This window comes from Takifugu rubripes, unplaced genomic scaffold (assembly GCF_901000725.2).
Source record: "Takifugu rubripes unplaced genomic scaffold, fTakRub1.2, whole genome shotgun sequence".
Taxonomy (NCBI): Eukaryota; Metazoa; Chordata; class Actinopteri; order Tetraodontiformes; family Tetraodontidae; genus Takifugu; species Takifugu rubripes.
This window is the reverse complement of record NW_021821660.1, coordinates 67,746-81,089: the sequence shown is the minus strand read 5'-3', so window position 1 is coordinate 81,089 and position 13,344 is coordinate 67,746. Positions and strand designations below refer to the sequence as shown.

At 47.7% G+C, this 13,344-nt stretch overlaps 1 protein-coding gene and 1 pseudogene across 1 annotated transcript; one reads left to right on the top strand and one right to left on the bottom strand.

Annotated features, from left to right (window-relative positions):
• Positions 1-877: 877 nt before the first annotated feature.
• On the top strand, positions 878-10,852 carry LOC115246439 (MOB kinase activator 2-like; annotated as a pseudogene).
• A 231-nt stretch (positions 10,853-11,083) lies between these two features.
• On the bottom strand, positions 11,084-13,242 carry LOC101065431 (ATP-sensitive inward rectifier potassium channel 11). Its single transcript, XM_003967388.3, has one exon. It carries the CDS (start codon positions 12,685-12,687, stop codon positions 11,533-11,535), a length of 1,155 nt encoding a protein of 384 aa, XP_003967437.1. The 5' UTR covers positions 12,688-13,242; the 3' UTR covers positions 11,084-11,532.
• Positions 13,243-13,344: the final 102 nt, after the last annotated feature.

Below are 13,344 nucleotides of genomic sequence, written 5' to 3'. Positions count from 1 at the left end.
GGGTTTGTCACATCTGCCGCTCCGCCAAGGCCCCACAAGTTGTAGTTGAACAAAGAGGGGAAGAAAGGCATCGAAGAGGAGGGGATGGAATTAGGGACATGTAGAAACATTCCAAGAACGGGTGGAGAAATGTGTGAAGGGTGATTGAAGAGAGGATGTTTGTTGAGAGGAAGTAATTATAGTAATGTCGTCTTCATTTATTCTTGTTTGTTCAGCTCCCTGTGTTTACAGTTTAGTCTGCATTTAAAATACAACAATTCCCCAGGGTGATGCGCTGCCTCGCAGAGAAGCTTCAGCATATTCTTATGACTGCCTTTGGCTTTCAGACAGGCTTTCTTTTATTCCTGCAGTGGGTTTTACATGTTTAAACAGGCCCCGGTGCCACCAGTCCTGCTACATTTGGACGATCATGTGAAGTTCAGAGTCGGTGGGAAGAATGTAGGCTCTCTACCCCTACGTGCACACTGTGTTTAACCCTGCACCAATTCCCACACTGGGAGGTGATGCTGTGACAGTGTACAATTATATGTCACCATCGTCAGCCTGAAATCCTGCACACTTTCATACTTTTCCCATGCCTGTTTTTTAAATTGACTTTTTCAACCAATATTTGCCTTTCCTTTCGCAGTCAAATTCATCATTTTTGTAATACTAAACAGTCATTTGAATTATTTTTAGGATTATTCTTACCACCTTTTTAGATTTATTTCTTCTTTTGTACTTAGGCTAAATTTTTAAGATTAAGATGTACTTTTCATCCCCTGGGGAAATTGAATTAAAGTACTTTTTTCAACCTAAAATGTCAGAAGTAATACTCTACACAAAGTAATAGTCTTTGTTGTGATCACACCAAAGGACTTCTTCTGTCCCAATCGTGACATTCACGCTAAAGCCACCTTTTATTGCCTTTGTAGTCTTTGCTAACCATCTGACCACCTGTTGTTACATTGTAACTACACTCCTGTGGGCCGTAGCGTGTCCGTGCGAGTAGGCGTTGACGTCAATACATCCCGCCCCCTGATCCTGATTCCTGTTGCTGATTGGTGGAGAGAGTGGAGAAGGCGGGCCCTTGCGGTCCTGACCAAGTTTTTCGGTAAAGTCGGTGTCAGACGGAACCAACCTGCATGTGTGTTTCACAGCTGAAGTCTAAGGACAGAGTTCTCTTTTAAACGATGATCTGAGGTTGTTCTTTTACTGGGGATAAGACGGTCATGCACTCTCAGAGAAACTCTAAAAACGGGCTAAGTTGCAAAATGGTGCTTCAGGCAGTCGGAAAAGTACTGAGGTAAGACCCCCGCTTCTCTTCTAACTTTTAAAGTGGAGTTCGCTAATTACGAAATACTTTTAAAATAATAAAAGCGTAGTAAGCCTTCTCTTCGTTTATTTCTACCGCTTTACTTATGTAAAGTCGGGTTTTTAAATCGATATCATCCTATGTGTTGCACGTTTTTAACATTACATATTTGATACCTAAAGATGATTCGTTCTTCCGTCGTGTAAAATAAAGCTGCAGACATGGACTATTATTTCACTAATTTATAATGAATGTGCTGCTTTGTAATAATAGGAAATACAGAGCTTTAAAAGCCTCTGGTCAAAGTTTCCAGGCGGTGGGGAATAAGGACCGTGAATGCCTCATTCCTCCTCCAACCAACAAGATTCAACAAGAGCACAGAAATGTGACTCTGCGTCTTATTAAGCTTAAAATATGTCGAGTAGTAACTTTATCAATATCTGGTTGGCATTATTTTCAGCCACTGGACTTTTCCTTTTGGTAAAAATGTAGTGATGTAAAGGATTTTATTAAAAATGTAGCCTTCCCATTTTAGACCACATTAATTAAGGTCCGCAAGGCCCAGAATTTCACAATCACACTTTTTTTTTGTTTTTTTTTTAAAACTGTAACCTACTTTATGAAGTTGTTTTCATTAGCATGGTTACCTAGAGGCAGTTTGAAGTGGTTGGGTTAAATCTGTCCTTTTGAAGAACAAAGGGCAGCATGACCTGGAAGAATGCATGACCCACTTAGATCTGTCACCCAGGTTTGCTTTTGATATATCCTGACAAAATGCGCTCAGCATGTTTATCTTCATCCAGTTGTGCATATTTACACTGGAAGGTAAGGAATTACTGTCATGGGGGACGGTGCCTCGTGCTAATGCCCCAACAAAGGCTCCTCTTACCGTTCAAGTCTGCAGGCAGGTGTGTTTTCAAGTGATCTACCTGTAGGGCGCATGCCTCGCAATCCCTTTGTAGTTTGAGAAAATGTGGAGAAAGATGGGGAGGAGAATATCCTCCATCTTAGAATGACAGGTTGTGAGCAAGGCGTAATGGGCGCAGCAAAGGAGTGTTTTCCGCGGAATATTGTTATGTTTGTTGCAACACCTTTGGCAGGTCGCAGCAGGTTTGTGCCCTGGAACTTCATTTGGTAATTCAAATGCGTAATAAGGAAAGAGTTGTATAGTTTCTTTGCCTGGAAGCGATAAAATTAGGTTTCCATAAACTAATTCATTAACAAGGATGCATGTTGGTGAGTTTAACAAGGGTGACGTACACATTTTTACTGCACCTCGTTCGGTTTCCTCCTTGTGTGAATATTTCTGTGCCTTTTAATTTAAGCCTGGCGTGAATGAGTGATGTCTGACACAACCCTGAAGTAATGGCAGGATCTGACCTCCCACCCAATGTTCTCACACAGTGATTCTTTCATTTATTCTTCAAATAAATGAACAGCACTGAAAGAAGAAAGCCCACGCGGTCTCTGGTCTGGGTATTCCTTCAAAACCATCAAAATGAATACCTAAAATCCAGAAATCTCTATACACTGCCTCCTTCTGTGGATGCAGCTCTGCTTGTTAGCCAAGGTAACATGTAGCTTTAGGACAAGCTACATTTACCGTAACATTGCTACACAACGCACTTATATCCGCACTAAGTCAACCGTCCCATTGCGTGGTGCGTTTGGTTGTATTGACCCAAATTGAATTCCTGGATACAGGAAGTCGTTCAGTCGTAAACAAACTCCAAGGTGGGTGTTTTCTTTTGTGCACAATCTGTGTTACATTGGTGCTCCTGCAGCAGGCCCAGCCTTTCCTGTCAAATATGTGTGTTGTGATGTTGATGAGGCTTCATTATGGCTCCAGCAGGGGGTCCCTACACACTCCGCAGGCCTGAGGGCCTCTCAAAGGGGTTTAGCCGAGCACCATAAGAGGCTGGGAGATGGAGAGAATAGTACAAGAGTGGGATGACCTGTTGATTTAGTGTGTGTGTACATTTTTAGAGCTGTACCTTGACTACAGTTGTGATTTACAATGCTTCTCACACCAGCAGTGATATGGATGATTAGGTGGTGGCAGCTGTTCCATATTGTTTCTTTACTTTTATCTAAACCTGATAAGTCGCTCCTGATTAGCGCCATCCTCCAAAATTGCAGCGAAATGCAGCCTGAGCGTTTACCGAGCAGAATTCCGCACCATGAGGCCGGACCTCAGGTTTACCCCGTCCTTACCCCGGTCTCTTTTTAGCCCCTGAATGATTGCTGTGGTTTATCTTGAGCGTTCTCCTCTGTCTGTGGTGTATTCAGGGGGGGGAAGAGTCACTGAGTCAATTCACTTTGAATCCTGAATTAGATCTGGAGGCCAGGCACTGGGAAAACTACTGATCCTCTTTACTTAAGTTAACTCCCCTCGTTTAAATTAACACCTCAGCCGCCTGTTGAAAACTTCTCATGACGGGTTTGTTGAGTTATAAATGAGTAATGTGTGACGCATGTCTTCCAGTCCACGGGGGTTTTAAACATGTTTGCCACCTCAGGCTGTTGGAATACTTCAGCAAAATCTTACCTTTCTCCTGGTCCACAGACATTTTCTGTTCTGCGGATGTTCCGAATAACTGGGTCCGGTTGTGAGCGGCTGTTGGGACCAACTGAGGGGTTTTGTGGCGGAGGGGCTTTAGACATCCATCGGCGTGTGGCTTTCTGCGTATGGGAGGAAAGGTAGCGGGTGAGGATGGTCATGTGGGTAGGGGGGAGGTGCCGCTGTGAAAAGTGAAAGGATTAGAGAGACGCAGTGGAACAGCTGTGGGGACGGCCTCTGCTCAGCACTGACCTCCACGTCACCTGAATATACCAGTCTATTTCCTCCTTGCGCTTTATTGTCATTGCTGTCTTCCTGCTTCACACCCTCCACTGCTGCCTGAGGTTACCCATGAGGCCATGTGGAGCCTCCAAGCGTGCCAATGTGGGTTTCCCTCTCCTCGGTAGATGCGCTCAGTTGCGAGTCTGGTTCCAGTTGGTGCCAGGCAGGCTGTGGCCGCCCCCTGGTCCCCCCCCCCCCAACTTATTCGGAGACACGTGGCTGGCCCCGGTCTGGTCTCCTGCCTTCTGGACTGCCCAGATCTGGTGAGGAGACAGACGCATCTGCTCCCTTTTATGGCAAAGTCTTCTCTGGCTGAACTTTACCAAGAAAAGACAAAGCTGTGCCTGCACACGTGTGCGTGCGCGCGCACGTTTGAGGGAAGGGATGTTTTCTGTCTCCACAAACTCGATTCATCGCTGCAGAATTCCACTTCCCATCCTACGCAAACACTCTTTAAAGCTGGAGGAGGCTTTTGTTTGGAAAGTTATGAAATTTCGCAGCAACAGAGGCAGGAAATAGCTCAGTGAAACATGATGTTTTCGGGAGGGGGGGGGGGGAGGGGGCTCAGCAAGTCCTTTGAAAAGTTGCGAGGCCTGATAGTTTCTGCGGATGAAGTTGGATCCTCTGGTAAAGCTCTTTCACATGACAGAACATGCAGCCCAGTGTGACCACATGAATGTGCGTTCGTTGGTGGGAAAGAAGTCTGGGGGGGGGGGCAGATGCAAAGGCGATGATAAGAAACAAAACAAATAATAAACTTTAACCCAGATGGAGCTTTGTATTTACGAGAAACGGTAATTAAATGATGACAGCATAGATAAGAGAGGGCAAAGATTGGACTGAACCACGGGCTGTTTGGACAGGTGAGCCCAGAAGCCGGGAACCATAAGAGGGTCACCGGTTTAATGGTTAGCCAGCGGCATGATCCTCCCAGGAGCCTGAAACCTCCATGAATAATAAGCCAGCAGAAGAGAAGCTGTTGAGGTGAACGCGGTAACACGAGCATCAGCCCCTCAGACCTTCAGCTCTCTGTGCCTGCTGGGAGACGTTGTCCACTTCTCCTGGCCTGCTACTTCAATCAACCGGAGCAGACGCTAAAGATTGGGGAACTTTAACATTTACAGAGTAAAAGGGTATCCATCCGCACAACGACAGGCCTTCCCCCTCTGAAAATACTGCTCTAAGAAGGAAATTAAACTGCAGGAAGGCATTTGAAGGCCGCTCAGGGCCAAGAGCTTTCACGCTCCGCTGTCTTGTCGTGTTTTGTAAGTGTTTATTAGTTCCCATGGATATCAGCTGTTGGCCCGTGTCGATCTTTCCTCCTCTTCTCATTCCTTCCCTTCCCCATCTGATTTCACTTCGCCCTCTGTTTCCTGCTCTTTGGCTCAGATATGCAGGCAGTTTCTCGCATGCTCCGCAGCCCCTCCTTTGTCCTGCAGACAACACCTGTCTGTCTGAGAGACAGGTCGGCTGTTGGTCTAGGAGGAAGTGTGTGCTCTGACACCCCCGTGCTAAAACTTGCAGTAAGCATACAGGGAGCGGGGGGTTGGGGGCTGGGGGCTGTCTGAAGGGAGGCTACTGACCCAACAACAGATCAAATTTAGAGGTCAGGTACAGCTACAGAAGACTCCTTGTTTGGGTCTGTTGCTCTGGTTCTGAGTGGTGTAAAGATAACAACTTTAGCCCTTGGTGCTTTATTAACTTTCAGATCTTCAGATGAACCGCTGATCTATTTGCCTCACTGGCCTCTTTACTCAATTCTTTTATTGCCTCCATCAAATCATTCGACGCCTTTTAACCTCTTCCCTCATTTCTGTGTTGCAGGAAGTCGAAGACGAAGCCAAACGGGAAGAAGCCTCCAGCGAAGAGAAGAAGCAGTATTTGGAGCTCGAGTACACGAAGATCCGTGGGTGGATTTCGATCTGAAGGAGTTGGTGGTGCTCCCCAGAGAGATCGACCTCAACGAATGGCTCGCCAGCAACAGTGAGTATCAAAGGGGTCCATGCACGGTCCTCACGGTTCTGAACGGGGAGGGCGTGCACTTATACTGCAATTACTGCGGTTGTTTAAATGGTACCCTGTTCTTTACACTTCATTACTCTGGCTCAGATTTATTTATATTTTGGTGTGTAGTTAAACCATGATTAGATGTTCTAGAGCTGCTGCCGGAGATGCCTATCTGCTGATGTCGGGGTGGTGTTTTCATCCAAAATCATTGTTCATTGTCTTCAAATCCTGTTGGAGAGGTGTAATCGTGAACATGGTTTAGCTTTTGTTCTGGTTGCACATCCAGATTGGTGTTTATGAATGGAAACACACATAAAGGGACTCGTTTCTTCCTGAATCAGTCAGTGCTGATTTTCTCTGAATTATTCACTTTGCGGCCAAAGTTGCAGGCCTGCTGCACGCTAACCTATACCTTAATGTGAGCGGATACTTCTCTGCTCACTGGATACAGCCCTGAAAATTACTTCTAACAGCAGGCTGTGCAGTAGAAATATCTGTTAGTCCCTCCAGCAGCTGCAGCCGCCTCCCACTTTGATGTTTCTTCTTCTTCTTAAATCGCATTGAAAAGCCCTTTGACTTGATGGATTACCCTTGCACACGTGACTGCATGTCACGCCGATCACAGTGACAGATTCAGAGCATCGTGCTGAACTTGTAGGTGTGTCCTCTACTCCGTTCCATTGGGGGGGGGGGGGGGGGGACTATGTGCGGCACGCTTGTCCCTGTCGGTGTTCTCTCTCTGAATTACTGCCGTTTAACTGAGGTTTTAAGATAACAGCCGCTCTTTCTCTGTCATCTCTGCAACAGCAACAACATTCTTCAACCTTATCAACCTGCAGTACAGCACCATCTCAGAGTTCTGCACCGGGGAAACCTGTCAAGCCATGACGGCGTGCAACACGTAAGTCGTCTCTACCACCCACCGCGTCACTGACGCATCAGAAATCCATCCAGGAAACTTTATCCACGCATCTTTCGCTTTTATTTCACATACAACCTGAGTCTTCAGGTTCCCGTAAAAGATCTTTGTTGATCTTGGTTCACCAGCCAGCTCAGAAATCTCATGAGTCAGCAATTAAAGCACAGGCTTGGCTGGAACGTACAGTTATTGACCTGGTGTGTTTTATTACACTTTGGCACTTATCTGACCTTATATTTACAGCCCGTGTGTTGCGGGGGGGGGGCATCAGTTACCGCGCTGATGATGTCACAGGTGTCTGCAGGAATGTTGCAGCTTTGTGTTTGCGTGTTTTACGGCGTACCCATGCAGTAGTTAAAAGTTTAAATAGGTTGTAACAAGGAGGTCTATTCATGCCGTGCTCACAGAGGGGAGGCGACTGCCTGTAAGTGTTTACCTGACTCGTCTGTGCTCGTGGGGCGGGGTGCCATCTTCCTGCGTAAGCCCTGTGTTTCTCCCCTGTGTGTACTCAGAGCCTGAAAAACCAGATTATCCAGAAAACCGCAGAAGTTACACTTCAGGATGCACTCCCAGTCTTCCCCCGCACAAAAACAACAGCCATTTCAGAGTGACACACTTTGTTGTGAGAGACAAACAAGTCACGAGTTCAGCCTCACGTCAACAGTGGGTTTTTCCACTGCCGTCACACTCTGAGGAAACATAGGAAGCGCAGGTGTTTAGAGCACTAAAGCGTCGGGAAGAAAACACAGGACTCAGACCTGACATCATACATTACACCACACAACTCTCCCCACCGCCTGCTAAATGGCACCCCACCCTTTCCTGCCCTGGAGGGCCCTGGCACCCCTCCTCTGTGGTGAGAAGCGACAAAGTCATAGTCACAGCAGCCTCAAAGCCCCTGCCTAAAGACAGAGCTCGGCACTATTTTTGGAAGAAAAACTTTCCATGAGCTAGAGGCAGCAAAACCATTTGGTAGCTATTTAGACCCGTTTTTAAGGGCGGGCGGGTACAATGATATGCTTTTATGTGAGAGAGGCAGGGGGATGTGTACCAACACCCTCCCTCTTTGCCTTCAGTAGACAGAATATGAGAAAAGCATCAGTAAATACAAACAAAATGGCTATTTTCACAGTGCGTATTTATAAGCAGTATGTAAATACAGCCGTTGCCAGTAGCCGTGTTTCTACCTTATATGACCACAGTTTTCTCATCTGGTGTGAGTGTGTGTTGTAAGAGTCTGGCCCGGGCGCTGTGGTCAGTGGTTCCCTCTCCTGCGGGGTCAGTTATGCCGACGTTTTGCATTCCGCAGGATTTGTCATGTCTGTCTCGACGGCTCTATCCTCACCATGTCACATTTTCGCCCGCTGACGAGATGGTTCGAGTGCCCACATCTGCAGTTATCTGACCTGTTGTCCCTCTTGGGCGTGCTAATATCCTCCCCATTGCTTCCCATAATGAAGCTGCGGGACACTGAGCCAATCAAAAAGCAAACATCTAAATGTTAGATCTGGACCACGGCGGTCTGACATTCTCTTGAACATTTAATCCTTGGCTCTAGGAACAGGTTGAGCCGGCCTGACGTTATTCTTCTTCTTTCCTTCTAAAGACAAACCACAAACATGTCTTTATAAAAAAAATGTTTTGCTATGAGTGATTAGGCATTTCACAGTTGTGCAATAACATCCTGCTTTTTTCTAGAATATACTACTGGTATGACGAGAAGGGGAAGAAAACAAAGTGCACTGCTCCTCAATACGTCGACTTTGTAATGAGTCTTTGTCAGAAACTGGTCACAGATGAGGAGATCTTTCCAACCAAGTATGGTGAGTGTCTGTGTGTCTCTTGGTGTTGTACTGCTGCCCCCTGCTGGCGGAATGGGGTAAATTACGATGCTGCATGAGCAACGGAAGGTTTCTTTAGAATTAAAACTGATTGACATCCTTCTGAATTATCTTTTTTATTAGTTTTGTTTTGCTTCTAATTTTTTTTCTTCCGTCTGTTCAGGCAAAGAGTTTCCCAACTCCTTCGAGTCCTTGGTGAAGAAGATCTGCCGGTACCTGTTCCACGTGCTGGCTCACCTCTACTGGGCGCACTTTAAAGAGACGGTGGCTCTGGACCTGCAGGGCCACTTGAACACTCTGTACGCACATTTCATCGTTTTCATAAGGGAATTCAACCTGGTCGACCCCAAGGAGACCTGTATCATGGACGACCTGTCTGAAATCCTCTGCAGCCCCGCCCCGCAGCCCGCACCCACCCCGTCTGCCCCGGCGTCCACATCTTCCCCCTCTGCACAGAACCACGTCACAGAGAGATGAGCAGGGGGCGCTTGGTGAGACCACAGCCCAGGGGGGTGATGGAAGAAAAGATAGAGGAGACAAGGAAAAGACGGCCTTGCCCCCTTCCTCGGTGCCAGCAGGACTTAAAGAGACCTCTCAGTACTCTTTTATTTTGCTATGACACCGAACAACCAGCCGCAAAGGAAGGGGAGGGGTTTTTTTTGAGGGGGGTAGTTTGGGTGGCGGGGAGGGGTTTTGTCACGCCAGCAGGAATTGGCGTGATTGTTCCTCCCGTGGGGCAAATCCCTCCCATCCTCTCTGCAATTTAAAGTAGGAACAAACATATGTGTATGTTTTATTTTTGGTTTTATTTCACTCTCATTTTTGTTTTATTTTGTCCGCCACAAGAGGGAGGTGAAAGGGTGCGGGGTGTCCATTGTCCCCTAACCCCCTCCGTCTCCTCTGACCAGCAGACAGTACAGGAAGGGGGCTCGGCTTTGCTTCAACCTACTATTGTACAGTGTTGTTGGTGTGTGCAGATAAAGCGTCTCTGCTCGTACTTCCCAGGACCCTTCCTGGGTGCGCACGGCACTCGGCCAGTTAGGGAGCCATGTTACTGCTCAAAGGATAGATACTAGCCAATCACTGTTTATACGGCGGTGGGGGTGATTAAAAAGCGCTTCCTACTCAGGACCTGAGGATTCATCACTGCTGCCAGAGAGAAGTCACTTTTTGTTCCCCAATCTTTTCCTCCTCATGCAGCAGACTGCTCAGCCATCCTCCTGTGACAGACGTTGCCCATGTCCGACCACACGTTAGTATAGTCACGCAAATGCTCTGTGCACCCCTGTCAAACATGTTCCTGGTCTTACCAGTAGAGGGCGGCATACATGGAGACAGCGGGGAGGATAATCTAAAGATTGTACGTTAGATAATTTAATCAGATGACAGAGTGGATAGTTTGGAGCAGTCTGGTCGTGTCACATGACAGAAGCAGCGTCAGCAGCTACCAAAACCAACCCCCCCCATCCCAACAGCGGAGAAAGACAAAGACATGAGGTAATGTCTGCAGGCTCTGAGAGCCGGCGATGACACCAAGTGGGGATGGGAGGAGAGCTTTCTCTATTAGTCATCAGTGCAAAACTACACATCTCTGCTGTTTTGGGTTTCTTTGTCCCTTTCAAATTTGTTTTTAATAAAAAGATTATCAGAGAAAATTAGTGGGTAAATAATAATAAATGCGTCATTACACGTGTATAGAAAATCCATTCTGCTTGGACTCGACCATACAAAGAATCACGAGTGGATTCTGAGAGACACAGCCTCTGTTTGGAGGAGGATTGGGTTTATAATTCTCCTTTTTTTTATTTATTCTTTTTTTTTTTGCAGGGTTTCTTCAGTTCTGGCTCTCATTTTTATGTATTTTAATTATTAACTAAGTTAAAAGCAATTTAATATTTTAAGCTCTGCGGATTATAATCTAATAATAAAAAGAGAAATGCCACCCAGTTTTATCTTTTGTGTTAGTGTCTGTAAATCATTAAGTAGAAAAGAGAAAGATGAGTTTGATTTCTTTAGGTAAAGGAGCTGGACACATTTTAGTCATGAGACGTCGGCGATATCAGGGCAAATCAGTTTTAACAGCGCTGAAGTTGCGCTCTGGGTGTGCGGAAGCGGAGTGCACCCTGGGAAATGTAGTAAGGATCTCAGCGCATTGGGAAACATGTTACGTCACACAGAAATTGTATTCCAAAAAGGGCATTGCTGGTGTTTTATTAGCATTAATTATGATTGAACACAACAATTTCATTGTTTTTTCTAAACCAAACGGAACCAGCGAACGAGCGTAAAACAACATGGAAATAAATTCTGAAACCAGTGTCGCGTTAAAAGGTATATATTTTTTTTAAAGTCTGGATTGTCCATTTTATCTCAGATTTGATGCACAGCAAATATTATAGGACATTCTCCTTTATTGCTTTATGACACATGCAGTCAGGTTTAAATCTTTACATTTTTCAAGAAAACTTGAAAACATTCAAAACTGGAGTTCAAACAGGATTCTGTACGCTTTCACACCGACCCTGAGACCACGTGATCACTGGATACAGGTAATTCGTAACATAATTAAATAAATATAGTTGGGTACATTAATCAATTTTCATAAAGCAGAAAAAACTAGCCGATACGCTTAACTCTCCATCCGGGACCTGCGGACCGTGTTGCTTCGCCGCTTTCTCACATACGGCCGCAAGGTGACGCCCTCGTCCAGCTTCAGTCGGGCGATGCCGCCTGCCTCGTCCAGTTTCTTGGCGCTGCAGAAGGGGGTCGGAACCCTCATGGTGTTGCCGAACTTGGAGTAATCCACCGCGTACATGCCCTCCTCCTCGGACACCGTGGGCACGAAGCGCTGACCCCATAAGATCTCCTCCGCCACGTAGGAGGTCCTGGCCTGCATGGTGATGCCAGTGGTCTCCACCACCCCCTCCAGCACCACGATCACCTCGATGTCTTCGTGCTGCAGATCGGTCGCGGACAGGTCGTACAGGGGGCTTTCCTTGTCGATCACGTGACATATGATGAGCGGGGACACCAGGAAGATCCCGTTGGTGCCCACCGGGTTGTCCATATGGATATCGATCTGGTCCAGGGGCACCACCTCGCCCTCCTCGGTGGTGGTTCTCCTGACCACTTGCATCCGCACGGAGGCGCTAATGACCATGCTTTTCCTCAGGTCGCCGAGGCGGATCATGAAGCACAGCTTGTTGTTGCGGACCGAGATGACCGCGTGTTTACTGAAAATCAGCGTCTCCGCGCGCCGGTTGGCCTGCGCGGTTTTCATGAAGATGCACCCGAGCATGATGGCGTTGATCACCAGCCCGACGATGTTCTGGACGATCAGGATGACGATGGCGGACACGCATTCCTCCGTGATCATCCGTCCGCCGAAGCCGATCGTCACCTGCACCTCTATAGAGAAAAGGAACGCGGAGGAGAACGAGTGAACCTCCGTGACGCACGGGACGAACTCGTCTCCTGTTTGGAACAAGTCGCCGTGCGCGAAGGCGACGAGCCACCAGATCATCCCGAAGAGGAGCCAACTGCACAGAAACGACATGGTGAAGATGATGAGCGTGTGGAGCCATTTTAAATCCACCAGAGTAGTGAAGACGTCCTGGAGGAACCGGCCCTGCTCTCGGATGTTCGTGTGCGCCACATTGCAGGCGCCGTTCTTGGCCACGAACCGAGCCTTCCCCTGTTTCGCCTTAAACTTGGGCTGCAGGACATCCTCGGCCAATCGTGTCAGCAGATATTCCTCAGGAATGAGCCCTTTCCTGGACAACATAGCACTCCCATACTATTGACCCACCGCCCACAGATAATGTTTTTCTCCTTCCCCGCGATGCGCGCTCTTGCCGATCGGCCGCAGGAAATAGACCCGTGTGGTTTTCCTGGAGGCATGTGCGCCCCTGACGTCGCATCCAGATCAGGCCCTTCTCCGCGGGCCCCAGGAGGAGAGATTCTCCTGCAGCTCGCAGCTGCCGCCGTCACTCAGCGGCCGTAACTGTGCCACAGCGGCGCGTTCTCACCCTCCCCGGGCGCCCTGCTCGCACAAGTCAGTCAGGTGGAAACGTATCACGACGGGGTGGAAGAAACAGCGCTCTGAGTTTGTCAGGTTTGGTTCAAGGAGGTAGGTTGTTGTGGTAAAACTGGCTCTGCGCTGACTGTCACGCTGCCCGGGTAACGTGAGATGTCGGTCCCTCCCTCCACCACCTCCGCGATGCCCTTCATGCTATTTCCAAAGTGACTGCGGGAGTGAGGCGCGTACACAGGCGGTTAGATATCATTTCCTCTGCAGTAAACAGTCCTCGGGAGATAACTAAGGTCCCGACTCAGCCCTTCATTGAAATTTCTCCTTTTCACACCTCCATGGAGGGAGCTGTGCTCCTCTGGCATCCTCCTCACTTTTCAGTCCAATTTAATCCGCCCCGACACCCCCGAG